At 47.8% G+C, this 21,242-nt stretch overlaps 1 protein-coding gene across 7 annotated transcripts in view; it reads right to left on the bottom strand.

Moving 5' to 3' along the window:
- The window catches only part of LOC125714576 (1-phosphatidylinositol 4,5-bisphosphate phosphodiesterase beta-4-like), a 47,511-nt gene that overhangs the window by 9,929 nt on the left and 16,340 nt on the right, over positions 1-21,242 (bottom strand). For 5 of the 7 annotated variants that reach the window (XM_048985296.1, XM_048985294.1, XM_048985300.1 and 2 more), the window contains 19 exons: positions 18,149-18,246; positions 9,619-9,699; positions 9,361-9,420; positions 8,225-8,359; positions 7,265-7,344; positions 7,054-7,107; positions 6,673-6,754; positions 6,489-6,589; positions 5,980-6,037; positions 5,320-5,428; positions 4,518-4,728; positions 4,220-4,313; positions 3,780-3,859; positions 3,250-3,334; positions 3,074-3,164; positions 2,757-2,852; positions 2,197-2,288; positions 1,646-1,741; positions 1,048-1,192 (listed from right to left, as the gene is read on the bottom strand). In XM_048985296.1, coding sequence (XP_048841253.1) covers positions 1,048-1,192; positions 1,646-1,741; positions 2,197-2,288; positions 2,757-2,852; positions 3,074-3,164; positions 3,250-3,334; positions 3,780-3,859; positions 4,220-4,313; positions 4,518-4,728; positions 5,320-5,428; positions 5,980-6,037; positions 6,489-6,589; positions 6,673-6,754; positions 7,054-7,107; positions 7,265-7,344; positions 8,225-8,359; positions 9,361-9,420; positions 9,619-9,699; positions 18,149-18,232 — 1,834 coding nt within the window. In that variant the 5' untranslated portion in view covers positions 18,233-18,246. Of the gene's footprint in view, positions 1-1,047; positions 1,193-1,645; positions 1,742-2,196; positions 2,289-2,756; positions 2,853-3,073; positions 3,165-3,249; positions 3,335-3,779; positions 3,860-4,219; positions 4,314-4,517; positions 4,729-5,319; positions 5,429-5,979; positions 6,038-6,488; positions 6,590-6,672; positions 6,755-7,053; positions 7,108-7,264; positions 7,345-8,224; positions 8,360-9,360; positions 9,421-9,618; positions 9,700-18,148; positions 18,247-20,654; positions 20,844-21,242 lie in introns of those variants that run through there. The other 2 variants (XM_048985298.1, XM_048985301.1) reach the window with 2 other exon arrangements.

Raw genomic sequence — 21,242 nt, 5'->3', positions numbered from 1 at the left:
GTGTGAAGGCACTGCTAGGACAAGCTCGTGTCAGACAGGCGGGAGTTCGCAAAAAAAAAAAAAAAAAAAAAAAAAAAAAAAAAAAAAAAAAAAAAAAAGGTATATATTACACAGGTTCATTACCCTTAATACTGAGGAAAGAGTGAAACTGAAAATTTTACTGTGGTCTTACTGTGACTAGCGCTGCTAGTCAGCATCCGTTTGTATTAGTGAAAAGCAGTCTGTCATTGCGCTGATGAGATGCTACTTAAATATTAAAGCCAGACCTCTCCTTAAAAACAAGTGGACAAGAAATATACATATAGACACGGACACATATACACACACTAAATATGCACACAGCTTTTTCCTAATGTGTGGAACTGAAGCTGAAGAGCATCCAGCTCTCAGCCGACTGCCCTGCGCTGCCCCCTGGCAGCAGGCTGAGGAAGTTCTCAGTAAGTAAACGGCCTTTGGCTGGCTCATGGCCCTTGAGGCCTCCTGGCACTATCATCACATTTACATTTGTTTTATTTAGCAAAAGCTTTTGTCCGAAGTTGACGTATAAGTGAGGCAAATGGAACATTACAAACATACAGCTGTAAGGGACGCGGCATAAGTGCAGCTAGGCTGAGCTTCCAGTGAAGGCCCAGGTAACAGTGTCAGCAGTACAGGAGCAAGAGCTACACAACATCTTCCAAACAAAGCAGGAAGCAAACAGGAGGAATATTCAGTGAGCAGAGACAGCAGCATTCAGGGAACATGGACTGGTATCAGGCCAGGAGAGCTGCTCCTGGAACAGATGGGTCTCGAGGTGTTTCTTGAGGTTGGGAGAATCTGATGACTGGATGTGGTTTGGCAGCTCATTTCAGCATCACAGAACCACACATGTGAATCGCTGGATGAGCAGGGACTGATCTGCAGGTAATTGTGCATTGAGGACGTCTGCAGATGTCACTGGGCTGGCATGGTTTGAAGAACTATGGCTCGTTGAGAGACTGATCTCCTGCTTCTCAGGGCTAGGTGATGACGACGACCACCACGTCCTGGAGTATGAAGGGAACTTACCTTCTGCCACTTCGAAGCTCTGGAACTTGACGGGCTGGGCGTAGTTCACCATGGCGGAGAGGTAAGGGTGGATGTTGGTGGTGGCCCCCACATACTTGTATGAGGCAATCAGGGCCTGTTCGTCATCCTCCACATTCTCCCCAGCCTTTAAAAATAGAAAAAACATGCATGGGTCACATGGAAGGAGCTCGTTCTGGCACTGAGTGACCCAAAGGGGCCAAATGAAAGTGAGAGACGGCAGTGCGAGAAGCTGTGAGGTAAATGAAGGGACAGTAACAGACTGAAGGAGAGAGGGCTGGAAAGACAGAGTGAGAGAGATGGAGGGACAGTAACAGACTGAGGAAAAGAGATGGAGGGACAGAGAAACACTGAGGGAGAGAGAGATGGAGGGACAGAGTAACAGACTGAGGGCAGAGGGAGATAGCGATGGAGGGATAGAGGCACAGAGAGATAGAGAGAAACAAAAAAGAATAGACAGAGGGACAGATGAAGAGAGGGACAGAGAGATGGAGGTATAGAGGGATACACTATATACAGAGTTAGCGAGAGATCTAAGGGTAAATTATCCCGGAGAACATGCACATGGAGCACCAGTTACCTTCTTATTATTGTCCTGGTCGGAGATTTCAGACACATCGGTGGTTTCTGGGGCATCTGTGGACTCGGAGATCTCCACCCCCTCGTCGTCAGTGACCTGGCAAACATCAGGCACAAGTTAAAGTGCCGAATCGCCTTCCGTTCAGCTAAACCTACCGAGTGCAGCCGGACCATAGCAAGTTGATAGGATCACTTGACGTTTAAGTGGTCAGGAGACCAAGAAACTGAAGTTTCTTGAGGAAAATCAGACTGTAGAGGTCAGTGTAGGACTTTGTGAACGTCATATAAGCAGAACTGGATAAGCACTTATGGAAGATGTATGGGTGGAGGCTTGCTCTCTTCACTTTGTCTGAGGAATGTTTATTTTTCTGTGTCAGACCACAGGTAAATCTCATTGCAACTTGACAGTTTAGTACGGAGCAGGACCCTGCGCTTAAGTGGAAATCCATGCCACATTTGCAATGTCCTAGCAGAATGTGAACCTCCCATCCAGCAGGGGGCATTGTGGAGCAGGTTACATAAGCATGCTGTAAAGAAGAGATGGGAAGGTACCTTCTTGACGCTGTTCAGGTGGGCGTCACTCATCTCGTCTGAGGACAGGTTGCTTACGTTTTTCGGTTCTGGGTTTCCGTCCTTTACCTCGGCTGGGAGAACGGGAAAGAACACAGCAGTGACTGCGCTTGCTGTGTCGGAAGAGGCGGTAACACGGCTACCTGCTGTGCTGTAGGCCTCTGTCACATTTACAAACAAAACACAGTGAAGCAGAACTCCCAGGTAGACCAGTGGGTCAGTGTGTCTAGTGAGGGAGAAAATGATGCTTTATGAACCATTTGCTGTATTTTTTGACTCCACTAGATGGTGCTCTCTGTTCAAAAAAGGGCACAAATCATGCCTCAAAGCAAACCAAGAGCACCATCTAGTGGTTTCATGAAGCGTCATTTTGTCCATCAGCACCATCTTCCATATCGACTCCCAAAACAACATGTCGTCTCAAACCCTGCCTAACTCTCCATCTCCATAGACCGCAGATGTCACGAACCAACAAGTACAAGATCGGAGGTGGACTTGGGAACCTCAAAGACGACAAACACGTCAAGTGGGCCCAGACTTACCACCATCACCCTCCTCTTCATTTTCGTCCTCTAGGATGCTGGCCGGGGTGCTGATCTCTCCAGCCTCCATCTGCTTTCTGAAGGCTTCCATCTGCTCTGTATGCCACGGAGACATCACCAAAGTCACACTACCGGCCTGAACGTATCTGCCAGCCTGAGACCAAGCAGACACCTACAAAAACCTGCCCGGTGCTATAAATTCAGGACTTGTTTAATAATCTTCTTGTACTTTCGTTATCAAAAGACGACACTACAGTAACAGTACCAGCAGACGTGGTGTTTTTAAGGGCAACTCGAACCAACAGGGGGAGACCTACTCTGCTCCACTTCCGGTTTTAAGCGTTTGTTTTTGATGAGGATCTTCCTCTTCAGATCGATGGGGGATGGTAATGGCCGCCCGGCTTCTATCTGTGATGAAACACAGAACAGGGGTTTAACGCTGACGCCGGCGATAGCGACGTTTCCAGTTGGTGGATGCCGACCGGGGACGCACCGGGAAGCCCTCCAGTGGCTGCTTGAGCAGAAGGTCTCCAAAGATCTCCTCACAATATCTCGCCATCTTGTATTGTTGCGGTTTACTGTGGAATACATCGGAGACAGGGAAATGTGAAGCCTTGGTACAGTCAGACATTGTAGTAGCAGAGATGGTGTGTAGCTCAGTAAGTTGAGGTTCCAAGCCCATGTCCGGAAGGATAGTGGGACCGAGTCGTATCTCTGGTAGTAATATTGTCATTGGGCCGTTAAGCAAGGCCCTTAGTCTAAACTGCTCCAGGGACACTGGATGATCCTGCTCTCTGAGCCCAAGTTTTCCTCACTGCGTCACTTTGGACAAAATGGTCTGCTGAATAAATGGAACATAAATGTCTTATTCAAAGGGACTGCAGTGAGGACTCTCCTGGGACTGGAATCAGCCACCTTTCGGTTATAGTCCATTACATAACCTGCCGCTGTCATACACTTCTGGCTAACTAAGGCAGCAGTGTTTTAATCACCCCGCCGGGCGAATGCTCAGACACGACTCACCTGCAGTGATTTTCAAAAGAGAGAATCACTGGATACTCCGAGGTCACAAAGGCGGTTTCTTTGATGGCCTGGATCACATCCTGAAAGGAGAAGGCATCTCTCAGGGCTGAAGAAGTGTGACCTGCGATCTCTGACTGGAGCATTTCTTCATGCGCAGAAGGTTCTGTTACCTCTGGGTCTGAATATGTATCCAGAACACTGTGTAATGTGCAATCATTATCATTCACTTGGTACTGCACTACACTTGCGCAAAAAACTAACACGCTCCATTGTCCCTGTTCCAATACTTGTGCAAATGGTACATAACTGCATAACCACATTGAAACTGTAGGTAGCAGCCCTGTGATGTATGAGGTACAGTGATGCTTTAGAGTGCATCTCCAACGTGCATTCAGGCTGTTGGCCTGCCTTTCTCTGCACCTCGGTCCGTGCGGACTTGCCTTGAACAGTATATCGGTGCACATGGCTTTTCCGTGCGTTATGATAGGTTCCTGGTCTTCCCCCTTCCCATCCCAGCAGTCCAGCTCCACGCATCTGAAAAGACACACACCAGGCTAAGTCTGCAGCCGGAACAGCGCCACCTTGTGGTGAAGCTTGGTAGGCAAAGCGGCACGAAGTGACAGGCGGATATTGTCCATCCCTGTCCCGTGGGGCCCCGAAATCCTGCCTTCTGTGTGTGTCTGTGTGTTGGTGCCAGGCTCCCAAACACACGAGCCCGTTCGAGCACACGGTCCGAACCTGCATCCAGACAGGAGCACCTGTCGGTACATCTCCACGGAGGACTTGCCCCCGAACTGGCGTCCCGTCAGGTAGGTGTTGTGCGAGGAGCTGATGAAGTAGTGGGCCAGTGGCTGATCCATATCCTGGTACAGGTCCAGACGATCCAGAAAGACGGGCGCGTTCTCGTCCGACATGAGGTACCGGCAGAAGCCGTCGCATGACATGCGGCCTGCAGGGGCAGCAGGGAGAGGTGGCGGTAGGCGTGATAAGTCACGTGTGAAAAGGGGAAGTCCAATCAAAATCCGGCTGCCGTCAATTTTTGCTGATATCTAATACTGGTTAAAACATGGGAAAGTAATCAAACCAATGAATAATCCCCCAAAAATGGACACACATTACTGCAACAGATCACACCTCACAAATGCGACCCTCTAAAGATCACCCGTATCGCATATACGATGCAATGATAAAAAGCCAATGATATTCCAATGATGAAGCCACTTAAACATTTAAATTAACTACTTTAAATGCATTTCCGCAAAGTACAACCTCATTATGCATTTTGTGGAAAAAAAAAAATGAAAGTGGAACAAACAGAAACAACTGCTGCTTAACTTCACCACTAGGGGGCAGAAGAAATACATGAAATCATGAGATGGAAGTGAAAATCAATCAACAGGAATAACTAAAATCATAAGCACATTTAATTCTGAAAGCTAAAAACTGTATGATAACGAAAGGGACCCGACCAATCAGGCCACACTATTCGTCTACATTCGATTCTCTGCATGCACACAGATGACCCCCCCCCCCCCGTTACCTTTCATCTTCAGCTCCTCATCTCGCTCATACTTCTCTATGATCTGCGTCGCCCTCTTGGGCTCATAGAACGGAAACAGGATCTCGTTGAGTCGCGGATCTCGCTGATTCTGGTGAAGCACAGTGGCGAGGTGGGAGGTTAAGGGGGCAGCCACAGCAACGGCTAGCCATGATCAGAATGGGGGGGCGGGCGGCAGGGACACTGAAATGGGCCCGTCTCACAATAAATCTGACGCCTTCTAACACAGGGGCGTGACTTTTACACTCGCCGATTCTTAACACGGTTAGACACAGATACAACGGACGCATGGACACACAGATGAGGGCAAAACACTGAGAAACAGCAAAGTAGCTTATTATTCCGTCGACAGACGAGCGTGAAAACTCAGGTATGGCCCCTCACAATCTACAGCATCACTTATAACGTTACACTTCAGTGTTTTGAATGAAATACATATTCAGCCAAAGAGAAAAATTTAGAGACAGATGCAAAGCAGCCCACCCCCACAGCTCCGGCAGCCCCCCGCCCCGACTGAAATCCCATGACAGTTACACAGTGAGAGACAGGGACAGTGACAGGCAGTGAACCCAGCACATGCAGTGCAATGGAGTGGACAGGCAGGGCTTGCACAGAACAGTTAATGAATGAAAAAAAGCTTACTTCATTCAGAAAGCTGACTAACTGGTCTATGTTTAAAAAATCACTTTTGTCGCCATTGCTGAAAAGGAATTAATTAGAAAACTGTTATACTCTACAAGACAAAACAAAGTGGGGGGTAAAAAGGTAAGAACTGCAACATGAATTCTTAAAAATGGCCTGTTTACTAGCATTACACTGTTACACATTAAGGAGAAATAAAACCTAGTTAGTTCATTAACAAACTGGTTAAACTGAAGCATGTTAGGTTTCTCAAAGACGTTAGTAGAGCAGAGGCAAGTCGGCTCTCTAAGGAGAGACACGTGGAGCAATCAAGTCTTTAATCTCCCCTAGTGGGAGGGATTTTTCAACAGAGTGTGTCCTGAAGCTCAAGGAGTATTATGCTAAAAATGCAACAAGCATGGGTTTGAATCCCAGATAAAGTACATCAATTCCATCCTGATAAACAGGTGAAAATTTACTTTCTAAAAGTGCATCCTATGCCTGTCGATTGAGCTTTATCTTGAACTCACATCTTCTTGAATAAGTCCTCTATATCAGTACGCGGGCAGATCTTCTGGGTTAGGGCATAGAACATGTCAAACGTGAAGACGGCGGGGTCGATTTCGTCATTCTGCGGGAGAGAGGGAGAAGGCGAGGTCTTGCTGAGTGAGCTGTAGGTGGGCCGCAGCTCCCGGGACGCTGGGCGGGGCTCACCTTCCCACTGGGCAGTCCGAGTTCCTTCAGAGCCTGAAAGATCACCTTTTCCGTTTTGCCAGAGGCAAAAGTCCTCGTTATACTAACGGGGGGGAAGAGGCACTGATTAGAGCAGCGAGCAGCTACAACATTAATGCTAAACCACCCGTCTGGCATGTTAATCTGACCAGTGTTCCGTAACTGCGAGCTAAACAGGCACAACTGGCGGACCTCAGGAGACCTCTGGCGACAAAACCACTGACGACAGGTCTGACAGTCCAGGGAGACTCTGCTTTATCTTTCCAGCTGACAATAAATGACTAAAAACCCAAAAGGGGTTGACATCACACGCATATACTACAGGACAACATTACCCACAAAGCCCCACAGCCAGAGTCTCACCTCCTCACAGGGATTTTGCCGTTCACGTTTGTCAGAAACGAGAGCTTCATCCAGCTAAGGAGGGGAAAAAAAGAGAGAGATTCAATTTCAATAATGCTGAAAACAGTCTGGGACATACATCCCTATATAAGATGAGGTTATACATGTTCATCTAAAACACAGACCACGCTGTGGTGGTTCAGGGGTCTTTCCGGCACGTTCTAATACTTACTGCTTCTTCAGGCAGGTCATGGGACAGACGTTGTTTGCTTTGAAGTTATGAATCACAGACCTCAGGCCTTCCAGCCATTGCTGAAAAAGAGAAGAGACTGTGGGATGATGGAAACCAGCTCACATCTCTCAGACGGGGCAGGAACAGATCCGTCAGATGTGGGGGGAGCCGCAGAAAGTCGGCAGACGGTTCTGTGAAGGTTAATATCTAACAGCCACAGCCCGTGAACCATAACATTCATCCTGCCTGTCCGCCGGTCTCTCTACCAAATTTCCATTAATCATTCATACGCTCAATTAATCTGCCTCATTGACCAGTAGGGGGCATGTTTGCTCCACATCCAGCAGAAGGATGCAGAGCTAAGCGTCCGAGGCTGAGCTCCTCTCTGTGCATACGGATGGTGAATCTTTGAGCTCATTTCCACCTTTTAACCCAATCAGAGCCCCCTCACTGGAGGGACAGACGGAGATCAGACTTTGATAACATAAAATCCCCAATGCTGCCATTGGTAAGTCCCGAGGTTTTCATGGGGCCTCGGTTAGACTAACGTCTACAGGCAGATTCCGTTAAAGCTTTGTATAGATGTGAACTCTTTTCTCCAGACTTAAGGGAGAAAAAAAAATAAAATCACACATGTCCAAACATTTATTTTCCATCTGCAAAGCTGACCTTACTTTGGACCATTAAGTCTTCAAATTGAGACATGATAATTTTGCACCAAAACGCAGCTTGCAGTTTTACCTTTTCATCAGACTAGTCCTCTCACTTTGCCTCATTTACACATTGTACCAAACAAGCCAAAGCCAATATCCATCTTGAGCACTAGAGGGCAGCAGAGCCTTATTTATGCCAAAGTCAAATACAAACATTCAGGCTGCTGCAGACCTGGACCACATATTCTTTTCTACCATGAAGCTTTGCTACTTCGCTACTCATCTCCTCAGTCTGAAGAATCTGTACCTTGGCTATTTCGACACTGTCGGCCACCATGTACATGAAGCTCAGGTTGACCAGGTCAGGACCACTGCAGATGCAGATCACTCTGCCATCCAGCTCGCTCTCTGTCGCCTCGAAACATGACAGGAGCTTGGGGTCCTGAGGGCAAGGAGAGAGCTGTGATGATTATGATCACAAGAACGGGATCCGAGAGCTTCAAGAGGCCAGATTCTGCCCCTGATGATCACCAACGCTACAACCGACCCAAAAAGCCGGCACACTCTACAGCGTAGCCATGAGGTCATCAGAAAGGAAGCTCATGCGGCTCCACTTGGACTCTAACGACATGTCCTCGTTAACATCTCCCCTCTCATTCTGAGCTCAGACACGATGACATATTAAGAGCGTTATTTCTGTATCACCATCATTCTGAGTTAAAAGTCTTAACAGCGACAACTGAACCAAAGTTTCACATCGACTAAAGCGTGTTATTACAGATCATCACTGATTATGTATTACGATTCCTTCCCCACTGTGATTAATTAATCTCTTGAAATTGCAGCTAAACATTTGTTTTTAAAATTTCTTATCACTAAAGAAAAAAAAAAAAACAATCCAAAACTAATTAGCTTTTACTGTATCTAGACAACAAGGCAAGACATGTCACTGAATTTCAGATGATGCCTGAAACTTGTGTGGAATATGTGAAGCCTGCAGACCAACGTGACGCTTGGTGAACATCATTATGTGGTTACAGGGTGACGCTGTAGCGATCGGGATGTGGAGAATCCCGTGGTCACCGTGGTAACTAGAGGATTGCTGAGGCTCCTCAGAGACCTGAGGCTGAGATGAGGTCTTACACCCTGAGCTCTGCTATTCTGGCGATGCGTTCTCCACCACAGAGGAGCATAATCGGCACTGTTTTCCTTAAGGCCTTCCCCGAGCGATGTGCAGCGCCCCCTACAGGAGAAGTGACAGAGCGCGTGCCTGACAGGATAGTGTATGTGGTGTAATGGCCTCATCTTCAATACTCATGTGGATGAGATGCATAGGGATGGATGAAAGACTAAACTGTGGCGAAAGGAGCAAAAAATATTGTTTGTGTATATAAGTGAATAAAATCCAGGGTAAGCGGTACATGCAGATCCCCCCCAGCATACCTTGGGTGCTGGAGCGTTGCGGATGCTGTTGATAAAGGCACACTCCAGAACCTGCCCTTCCTGTGTCAAGAGGAAGGAAGGAAAAAAAAAAAAGTATAGTGTCACCACCAGAAGGAGAGAGAGAGAGAGAGAGAGAGAGCGAGCTATGGATGCACATCTTCCTAAAAAAAGACAACAAAGTACACTAATGTTACACAGCTCTGAGTCTTTTACACCTTGGGCCTAGCAGGGGATACACAAGTTCCGGAAGCTTCTCACCCCTCCTTCACCTCTCCACGTGAGGAAGAAGCCAAACTCGTCGACCTTGAACAGGCAGTTGGTCTCTACGATGAACGGGTCCTGAAAAAACAGAAAAGGGGGACTTATCACCACTCAAACCATGCATTTGGCTGCGGCCCCCAGAGTCTGAAGGCCTCCTGCTGGCCACAAACAGTCACTACGCCAAATATGAAATAAACGCCATTGTTATTGAGGAGACATGGAAGCAGCGCGCTCTGCTAACTGATTTGCTAGCTATTGACATTTTTTGAATCAGTGGGGAGGGGGGCGGGGAGAGAACAGGGGGACCTGATCTGACTTTTTCCATGTCAGGCCCCAGAAACAACAGTAGAGGTCAACGACGTGGGCTGCTGGACGTCAATGGCTAGTGACTGTGTGAAGTGGGCAGGTGATGAAGATAATCCTATTAGTCTAGAGAGGAGAGTCGCCTTCGTCCAGAATGTTATGCTGTTTGTTCATTTCAGGCAGATCTACAGACTGTGAAAAAGAAACGTCTTGGTAACTAAGCAGTCAGGTGGAGGCTAGGTGCTTGTCCCAGTTTTCCCACTTTAGAAAGACTACGGTTGCAAAGAGAAGCCCGGCTTTAATCTGCCATGCTGCTTGGGGGGGGGGGGGGGGATTAAATAAGTCTTTTAGGACCCCCACCTTATTATTACCTCAGAGAGAACAATGGATGCTAACATAATAACCGCAATTATTCAGTGGCATTAACAACTGGTCAACAATAGAGTAGAAGAGCAACAACAACAAGAACAATAACGGTATCATTGTTAAAAGTATCATTATTACTTGTGTTCCGTCTGTCTATTAATCTACTGAGCAGCCCAAACCTGGCGTACCAGGGTAGGGAAACACGATTCTTACCATATTGCCACCCGGGAAAGATGAGAAAGCACACAAAGATGACGTAACATGTCCCCGTGAACAGCTGCTATGCTGGTGCCCTCAGGGCAGGAAGGGCGTCAGCAAAACATGGTGACGCCCGTCCTTCTGCACGAGGGAACTCCAAAACTCCAAGCACATCCTATATCATCCTCAGATTTTCAAGGAAGCAGAGTGAAGAATCTAGGGCTGGCCGGGTCCTGGAGCAACTGGGGGTTAAGGACCTTGATCAACAGGCCCAGCAATGAAAATCACTCTGCTGACCCTGGGATTTGAACCAGTAACCTTGCGATGACAGACATAGCATCCTCACCCTCTGAGTCACACCCCACCCACATAAATTTTTCTGGCAGCTGATGCAGCTGTCACAGGCAACATCACTGAACTCTAATCACCTTCAGAGAGGTCACACTTCTCCGTCTCTCGACCCAAGGGACAGATACTCCTGAACACCGTGTTGGTAATTCATATGTGCAGACAAGAGCTGTACCCTTCCAGCTGCACCAATCAGCCACTTAGTGGCGGAAAGGTACACAGGCCGGCTGCAAAAAGGCCCTTTATTGCTCTTATTGGATTAACACAGGAAGACATCAGCCCACGGTTCCCTGAGCAGAAACTGCGACTGATTGGTCTGTCAAGGACTGGTCAGAAAGACACAGCTAAACTCAGCGGGCGAGCCACCTTCCCAGCATGCACTGCAGTGGGAACGATCTAAATATATCAGAAGTTCTTATAAGCACAGCTGAAGGTCAGCAGAATTTACAGTGATGGGAGTGTTAATGCGACAACAGATTGTTTACATCCCCAGCCCCCTACCTGCCCCCGCGTATCTCAAGCTGTGCGTCACGTAAACAGCGTCCGACACCTTCCAGTTTTACTACAGCTACTATTTGATACCGAGACGTCATCTCAAAAAAAAAAAAATCTCGGTGTTTTCCGCTACTGCAAAAAGCTTAAAGATTTTGAGCTAATGATTCTCGACCGCTGAGTACTTGGCTGTGATGCCCCCTGTGGGCCATGTGGGTTACTACAGCGTCGGAGATTCGGGCCTTTGAGCAAGGCGGCGAGAGACTGTGGCATCTGCTGCTCTATGGGACATCGGTGAACGGTAACTGCACTTAAGGAGCACTATGCCTTATTTACATATTTCGTGGGAAGGCAGTGCATCTGTGATATTAATCAAGCAGCCATCGCTGCAGGGCAATCACGTTAATCAGATGTGAGATTTCCATTTTTCCCCCCTACACAAAGTCAATTTTCAGCAGACTCCCGAGACAGGTATTTTAAAAGTAAAAAAAAAAATTTCTATATAATCCACACCCAACACACGTGGGATTGAAGTTCTCCTACAAAGGAATGCAGGCTCAAAACCAATCAAACTTTAGAAACAAACTGTCCCACGCTACCTCAAATACACATCCATGTAACCTGTGAGCATCAGTTATGCAATATGGTAACAGCAAACTCCTGGGAAAAGACTGATTTCCATAAAAATTTAAGATGGATTTTATTCATCATGCTCTCCTCTAGCTTTGATAACCACAGCATTCCCACCAGCGTCAAGTCTGTTAACTTCCTGTTTATGGGTATAAAAGCGTTTTTAAAAACCACGGCCATTTCTCAGAGGAGGGATGACGGTGAGAGGTAAGGGCAATGGAAGGTGACGCGTGAAGGACAGGACAGGAATGAGATCTCTCTCTTTCTGTCGCTCTCCCTCGATAATCCGTAAACAGCATCATTCATTACTCCGCAAACCCACTGCGCATCAATTAAAATGACAACCATTAAAAAAAAATAAGTTTCTCCAGGTAAACATGTCACAGCAGAGAGACACAACGCTGGATTTAAATACCGTGCCTGAAAAAAAAACAAAACAGACTATGAATAATGTAAATACAAAGTCACAAACGTTGTTGGTGTATTTAACGAGACGGTCATAAGTATTACGTTATAAAAGACAGCGAGCGGTAGGCGGAGCTGACCCACTGACTACACAGATGTTTGGAGTGTTTCTGAATGCTGCCGTGTCCTGTGAATAGTCAGTTGATCCTAAACAGGTGACGAATCCCCTGCCCAGCCAATCACAGACACAATAACCCTCTACGACAGGTCAAAAATAGTTCAGTGGAAAATGTAAACAGACTTTCAACAGAAAATTACACGGGAAGTTGCTCAACCAATCAGAAAGCCAGGTAACCGTGACTATTATAGCGATTGGCTACACGGCGACTGCCTGCGGAGCATTTTGCAACCAACCATCTTTTAGCTCGCTTTGTTTTGGGGATATGGAGCAAGCACATTGCCTCGGGTAGAGTATAATGAGGTTACCATAGCTACCATGTCAAGGTAGGTCCTCTCACTTGTCACCTTATCAAGCCTTTTATTGTGTGAGGCAAACTGGAGTTTGCTCTTAATGCTTATGTAAACAGCATTCTGAATAAAAAAAGTACCAGGTCATTAAATTATGTTCCTTTTTAAACTATTTATTGCAGGCATGATCTATTTTTAATATGGTATAAAAGAGGAAATTAAAATTGTTAAACAATAAATATCCTAAATATTTGCAGGTCGGCATATCGTGTTTACACTCTGCTCAGCTATGAACATACCTGGCACTCAGCGTTCAGTAGCGCAAGTTACCGCACATAACACTGCTTGTCCAACAAGCAATAACATTTTCATAAATCTGTGTGAAAATTACTGCTATATATTACGACAATCAGTTATCTGATTTAGATTATAAACACACACACACACACACACACACCATGAATGTTTATACTGCACAGCTTACAGATTTACGCATTTAAAGTGACCAGTGTCTCAAAGCTGAATGTTGATACAGCATCAAGGGACTGCCTGTCTACAGATCACCGAATTCTAAACCAGCATTTTTCAGGCGGGGCGTCGCGGCTGTAGACTGTCTGAAAAACGCCGCCTTACGGAAGGTGTGCTGTGGCAGAGAAAAGACCTGGAAACATCGTTCTAGATTCACATGAGGTTGCGTGCAGGCGGATCGAAACGAAAACATTACGGGGCAACCAAAATGTGCGCTTCATTTTTATGCTTTTGAGTCATGCAACAGAGTTAGCCTACTTAACCATAACAAAAACATTAAAGACCAAAACGTAAACTTCAGACATGGACGAAGACTAGGTGAGAAAACATGCCTAATCGCCTAATATAACGAGGCTTTTCCAAAATGAACACAGGTTACCCGTGATTTTTCAGGACACCTGAAAATAATCGCATATTCACATAATCGCAGTGAACATTTGGTGCCGAACTGCAGCTAAGAGACACCACCGGTATTTACACCGAGTGACGGCCCTTTAATTCCGTCAATATGTCTCACGGCAAATAAATAACCACCCTTAGATACGCTGCTGGCCGGCGTGACTGTGAACGCAGCGGAGGAGCTGGGCGCCGCGCTGGTACTGGATGACGCGGCGATGCGGATCCGCATTACCTCCCAGCGCTTTTCAGTTTGCATTTGTGGTGCGGGAGCATTTCCAGAAGGGCATTTTTATTCTGGGGAAGATAAGGCAAATAAGCAGACAGATATGGTAACCAGGATGAGGAAGGACAGGCTTTTCTTAGCAGGTAATCATTATTACAGTAGACCTAAGAGGAAGGACAGCATCATCATTACAGGGCATCATTATCACACAGACGAAAGGACAAGAGTCTGAGTCCATGGGGAGTGACTGTGCTCAGCGATCCGAAGCAGATGGGGGGACTGATGGAAAGGTACAGGGGCTGGTGGGCAAAGCAGAGACATTTATTTAATTAGCATATGCTTTTATTCAATGTGAAGCATTTCTGAGAAACGAGGGCCGGTCAGTCCTTTGGAGCAATGGGGGGTAAAGACCATCGAACAAGGGCCCGACAGCAAAACCACTCCGCTGACTCCGGGACTTGAACCGGTCACCTTCCGATACCAAGCGCACCATAAACCGAACCCTAACAGCACACTAAGGAAGCACTAGCAAGTGCTGGTGGAGAGCCAGAGCGTTGCAGGCTGAATCTCACGATCTTACACGCCCACCTCCCCCCGCCCTTTCCTGGGGAAGGAGCTACACCGCTGTGCTTGCCTCATCAGCCCCATCCACCCGTCATCTAACTGCATTTGTTCATGCATTTGTTTGTTTGTCTGTTCATTCGTTTTCTCACTTGTTTCATATGTCCTCATCTATCCACACCCCTTAAGATCATCTTACATCTATGGACATTCCTGAAACTGGCGGTTATGCAATCATCCATCCATCCATCCATCCTCATAATGGCCAGTATGGGGTCATGATGAATCTGGATTCCATCCCAGGTAGCATATGGGATAAGGCAGGGGGTCTCTGCATGGTACACCAGTTCATTACAAATCATAAACCTATAAATAATGAACACCAATATCCAAGATAATGTGGCATGGAATCACCCCAAAAGATAATTAAGTATGGAAGATTCAACCCACCTGAAAACATATCCTGCAGCAAAGCTAATTTTTCCTGCCATGCGTGCATCTCTGGCCAAACAGGATAAAACCACGTTTGTGCGACTGTCTTGCAAGCATTAGTCAGACGATACAAAACAAACGTGTTATTTTTTTAAAAACAGCAGCGAGGCAATTTCCTTCTAACTTAATGTTAACCATTTACCTTTGTGTGTGTTCATAATCGCTGAAGTTGCCAGGAAAACAGGCTGAATAAAACCTTCAGTTTCTGCCGAAAGCTTTGGCTGTCCGGCCCTCCACGCCCTGCGGGGGGGGGGGGGGGGGGGTGTTATTACTGCTCGCCGGCACGCTGCTCATTTCCGTTTTGCTGAGATTATACCGATATAACTAAAGCACGAGTTACTGGGGCGGTCACACTCCTGCTGATGGCGACAGGGTCCAAACAGAGCCGTACTGCTCCATGCGAGCTGGTTGAGACGGCACTGGACCAGCTAAAGGCTCCAAGCACTTTTTCAAAGGTTAGCATGACCACAGACAAACGACCCATTGAGGACTAGACACAGACACAGCCTGTGGCTCCAGACTGCCCCCCAGATCCCATACCCTCCCATGCTGGATATTATTAACTGCCTGCCATTGGTTGCCCAGCTAATCCTGCCTTCACGGTCACATGAGCACACCGTTTTCCTTGGCTGTGGCTCCATGATTGGCTAAGAGGCACAATATTCATTCCAACAGACTCACGGTCCACTTTCAGCAAGAGCGCAAAAGCCAGCTAACCTAGGCTACATACAGGGCCTAAAATCTAAGCACCTTACTTTGGACCAACAAACGACGACAATTTTAGAAGACGCTAAGATTTCGCCAAATTCTAACAGTAATGCTAATTCTCTTGTGGAACCACATGGAGTCTCACACACGTTTTTATGCACCGATTAACAGCTTGAAACACACATGGCCGTTCTCAAAGATGCCACTGAATGCCCATTTTACCACACTTTACTTTAAGGACCCAGAGACGCAGCCCCATCGGAATGTCAATCGAAGAGACAAAGATCCCAAAACACACAAACAAACATCTGGCATTGAGTGTCAAACGTACTTGATAATAAACAGTCTGTTTATAAATTAGTCCTAATTATTTATATATATATATATATATATATATATATATATATAAAAACAAAGAAAGAACACAGGAAAGTCAATCCTTCTCTTCTGAGAATCATATTTTAACGAATCAAATTTTCTGAAGAACGCAGGACAAGCTAACGTAGTTGGTAACGGCTAAACCGTACCGTCAGGGAAGCACAGAGTAACCCCACCCCCAAGTGTGGGCAAAATCATGACACTTAATGAGACGAAAAACAATTATCGTTCGGGGCATAGTTTATTAACCAAGGAATAGAATTACCAGCTGGGTCAACTACACAGACATTTCGGATATAAACACGACTCGGAGTGATGCTGTACTGAATAAGTGGTTATGGGAGATCGATCGATTATATTATATTAGCACGGTCCTTAAAATCACTACTATAATGAGCATAGCAGAACCAGAAGTACTAATGCAAGGAAATCCACAAGGAACAAACGGGGGTTACTCAGCAAAGTACCCGATGAACTCTTACTGTGATGCAGATGTATCAAAGCAATCAGAAATCGCTCGAGGGAGACGTTTCATTCTGACGCACAGTAACTTTTATCGCAATCACAACGTTAATTATAGCGGTTCTCACTGCGTCTGGACGGTCAGCGCAGTCGGACTGTACCACACATGGGCAAACCGGGCTGGAGAAACTGCAGCGTAACAGGAACCCAACCTGTCGCCTCCATGTGTTTTTGGGACGGCAGATCCAGTGAACCTACATAAACCGCGGCCTCATCTCTGAAACATTTCACTCGTGTATTATTTTTAGATCACCGCCGCCTGTTGACACTGTACGCCGGGTAACCCTGGCAATGCGGAGCAGTTCCTACGGCGACACGTGAACTTCCCTGCAAATTAAGGCCCTTTTATCTCTGCCGAGATGGTAGGTGCCTCCCCGGCAACGCGGCAGAGAGAGCTAGCATCAGGTACGTAAATATTACTGAGGGCAGGAGGAGCTGATGAGGATTCCCCCCACCCCCCAATGGAGCCGAGAGGAGAAGCTGGTGAAAACCTGAGCCAAAGCAGTTTTCGCCGGAGGGCACTGCAAAGCCGCGATCCCTGCTGGTGACTTTCTGCGACCATCCATTCCACTTATTTAAGCAGACGTCTTTATCCGTACAGTTTTGTACATTACGTACATTTTCTGAGAAAGCAGGGTGAGCCAGTCCCTGGAGCGAACAGGCACTAAGGGCCTCGCTGAAGGGGCCCAACGATGACATCACTCTGCTACTCTGGGATTTGAACCGGTGACCTTCTGATCAGAGACACAGCCTCCTAACCCAAGGAGACACAGCAACTCAGGCTTACAGATGCAGTTTGCCCTGCCAGTCAAGCTCCATGATGATTCTGGCTCCGCTCTCAGGAAAACACGGTTTCTAAAGCAGACGGTGGTGGACTCTAGGACCCAGAGAGAGAGCTGAGTTTTGCTTTGGAACCAGAGCCTGTTCACAACCTTAAAACCAAGGGTCACTTCATACTAAATTATACTCTTACTAAAAATACCCACAACAACCCTTATTAATAACAAACAAAATACATTTTGAAACTGCCTGTTTCAATTTGGTGGATCCTACATGTTTAATGGACCCATCCAAGTGAACATTATCTTACTGTGGGAGGCAGCGCCACCCGCTGGCAAGGGTCCCGGCGATCGCTATATAAGGTAGTGGTGGCCACGGGAAAACGCATTTTCCATGATGTGCTGCACAAATATAGCAGCTGCTGTTTTCCCCGTGACACTTGGACACTTAGCGGCGCCGGTGACCCCTAACCAGCAGGTGGCACTCTCTGAAAATGCTCTGGGGGAAAGCCACGTTTCGCTCCTCGTTCCCACAGGAAAGTGGGTTTAGGAGGGCACATGGCCCCAGGGAGCCCGTTATTTATCATTAACTCCAGGCTTCTGGGCAGATATGGGTCTGGCCCACCTGAGAGGACGGTCGCGTTCGTATTTCCTAAGAGTGAAGAGGAAAAGCGACACATTTTCTGGTCAAATCGGGGTGGGGGGTAGGGGGTTTACGGGCTCTCACCTCCTCAAACCTGTCGAAGATGGTCCCTTCCTGCATGAACTCCGGAATGGACTTCTGCCAGTCGAACTCGTACAGCTTTGTCATGGCTGCTCACGGATCTGTGGGGAGAATCGGAGAGAATGAAAGGGGGGAGCAGAGGGGTCACCCTGCAGCTACACAGGCACGTCAGGCCTCGCTACCCCCTACTGCGAAGGGACCACACCTGTCTAATAAAATACACTTTCATTAACATGTAAACAGAAGACCTCCCCACCCGCCATGTTACCCATGAGGTGTCCCTCACAAAACCCAAACGCAGAAGGCCAGATTATTCCAAACATCTCCGTATCCACACCGGCCACGGTTCACCTTTAGTTCTTGTTTTTAGAACCTCATCAGACTGTGACATTCACATCCAGAGAGAACCTGTTTGCCTGCATAAAATTCCCAGAATTCCCTGCTTCCATGGAGAAAATAAGCCAAGAACGTTAAGTATGTTCGCTGGAAAGGCTGCAGATCGCAGTCCAGGCAGCGAGGAGCTGGTCACGGCGATGCCATCTCAACAAGGAGGTTCCCACCGGAGGAGGAGCGAGCGGCACGATACGGGCGTGAGATTATGCCAAAAGAGGAGCCGGGGGGGGGGGGGGGGGGGGGGGGGGGGAGACACAGAGGCTTCCCGTGGTGGCGCCGTGAAACGCCCCCGCTTTTCATCTGCCGGTGGCTAACGAGGGGGAAGCAGACCCCGGCCCCGAGGTGGGGGCGGCCAGCTGCAGATGACAGGGTCGGGGAGGAGCCCCAGCTTTTGATGTCAGGCTGGGGGATCAGAGACGCGAGTGCATTCATAGCACCTTCACACGGCCGGGAACGACCCCCTTTAAATACGACGACCCGCAAGTCCATTTTGATGCAGCTCCGCTAATCAAAGCGCACAGACACCCGAAAACACCTGAAAGGGGAGCCGTTTTAATTCCTCTTTATTACCACTAAAGAAAGAAAGAACACAGTCATGTTTAATTCTCCGTCACATTCTTTAGATAAAGGGAAAAATGAAAGAAGTTCATACTGTTCATTTCCCGGCGAGTCTGCACTGGGTAAGGGGGTCACAAAATGGATGGGAGTGACAGTATAATTCCTGTCAGCGCCGCTGGGAAACATCCGGAACAGGATCCTGCGAGTGCAGAGCCCAAGTCTCAGTGGTGCAGTTTCATCTGGTCCTGACACAGTACAGGAACGATCACTCAGAGATTAACGACTCAGAACGGGGGCAGAGCCGCGAAACGGCCTTCAGTTACCGTTCACCCATCAGTGTCACTGCATAGCATATTTTACTGCCGATAGATTCTGTCGCACCGGAACGTCTCAAATCCACGACATGCGAGGAAAGTGCGCCGAGATGAATGGGTACCCTAACGGGCCGAGACCGGCAGGTCACATGAGGCACACTGGACTCTTCTAGATGATCCTCTGGAATTTCATTCTCATTGACTGGCAGGGAACCACAGCAAAAAGCTTCAGGTAGCTAACAGGCCACACAAAACCAGCAACAAACATACTTCAGGAAGGCTGTGAGCCGCTCATTCTGGTTAGAGAGGAGCTGGAGCCTGTCCCAGACAGCAAAGGGCACAGGGCTGGGGAGGGCCAGGATGCCAGTCAAACACGGACACACCGCCACATACTACGGTCAATTTAGAGACACCCGGTTAGCGTGACAACATCTTTGGACTGCGGGAGGAAGCCCAGAGAACATGGGGAGAACATGCAGGAGGTTTGGGACACCGAGCAGAGGAAGACATGAAGGAAAAGCCTGTGGGGCTCCAACACAGGAAAGCAGAAAGTCATCATTCAGCAGAGTGGAGGGAGAAACAGCAGAAGGACGATCCCCCCCCCCCTTTATCACTGATGACGACCCCCCACCCCCTCAATGCCACGACAAGATGCTGGGGATCAAAACACTTCAGTGGTTTCCTGCTCGTCATGGTGAAAGACAGTGCGTATGTCTCACACTGGTGACAGGAAGATTCCCACCCAGTAGGGCATTCCAAGCCACAGAATGCCCCCCCCGGCCCCCCACCTTCAGCCAAAAAAAATAAATAATAAATAAATAAATAAATAAATAAATAAATAAAAATAAAAAAATATCGGCGAGAGTCCCACAACAAATACTGACTTTATTACATGCAGAGAAATTAGGTGCATGAAATCACTGGTGGTTCAGTTGTGATGAGGACGTTCGCGAACCTCACCTCTCACAAACTGCCAGTTCACTTCTGATTTTATGACACAGTAAGAAGCAGGTTTATCTGCCTCCGAAGCCCATAAACAATGCCTTCAGTCATGCCTCGCCCCCCCAAATTCTTCAAAGCAAACATGTCATCACACGGCACTGTAGAGAACATCGATTATTACACCCTTTGGAAACAAATATCTGAGACGGTCACGCGTCGCTGTCAAGAAGAAAAGCTTAATCATCGACGCGGAACCAATCCCGCAATTAAGCGAATGGAATGTGCCGTGCGAGTGGACGCACCTTCCCTGGGCGGCGGGGGGGGGCCCTGCCTTGGTGGGGGGTCCCCGGCAAGCTGCTGCACTGTAGCCCTAACGCCGCTCCTCTCCCGCCAGTGCAGCTCCGTTGTGAGCGACAGGATCGTAGCCAGAGCCAAAGGTAATAACTGGAACAGGGAGGGGAAGCTGTGTCCACAGTGACAGCTTAGGGACACCCACTGCGCGGGGCAGGGGATTTCCTGCAGGTGCCTGCGGGCGGCGCCACACACAGACGCATGCATGCAGAATAAGTCCGATTATACCTGCAGCATCCGGACCTCACTATTTATCCCCAAAATACCCGAAACGCTACGTTTTGAAATTTCATTTGTCACACATAAGCAGTATAGGTGTCGATTTGTATCTTTATATCCCAAAAAAGTAGAGATTAAAGAGCCCCTCTGGGGCACTGGGGAGTTATTTGCCCAGGGTGCGGCAAGTTTATCCAGCGTAAACATGGCATGCGGGCAGCCACACGGAAGCGGATATGGCCAGAGAAACCGGATCGACGTCGACTAAAGAGCGCAGGGCCCCAGGGTTTGGTGCTGGCATCAGAGCCAGCGAAGGCTGCTTT

The sequence above is a fragment of the Brienomyrus brachyistius genome, chromosome 19 (genome assembly GCF_023856365.1).
Source record: "Brienomyrus brachyistius isolate T26 chromosome 19, BBRACH_0.4, whole genome shotgun sequence".
NCBI lineage: Eukaryota > Metazoa > Chordata > Actinopteri > Osteoglossiformes > Mormyridae > Brienomyrus > Brienomyrus brachyistius.
This window is presented reverse-complemented; position numbering and strand designations above follow the sequence as displayed.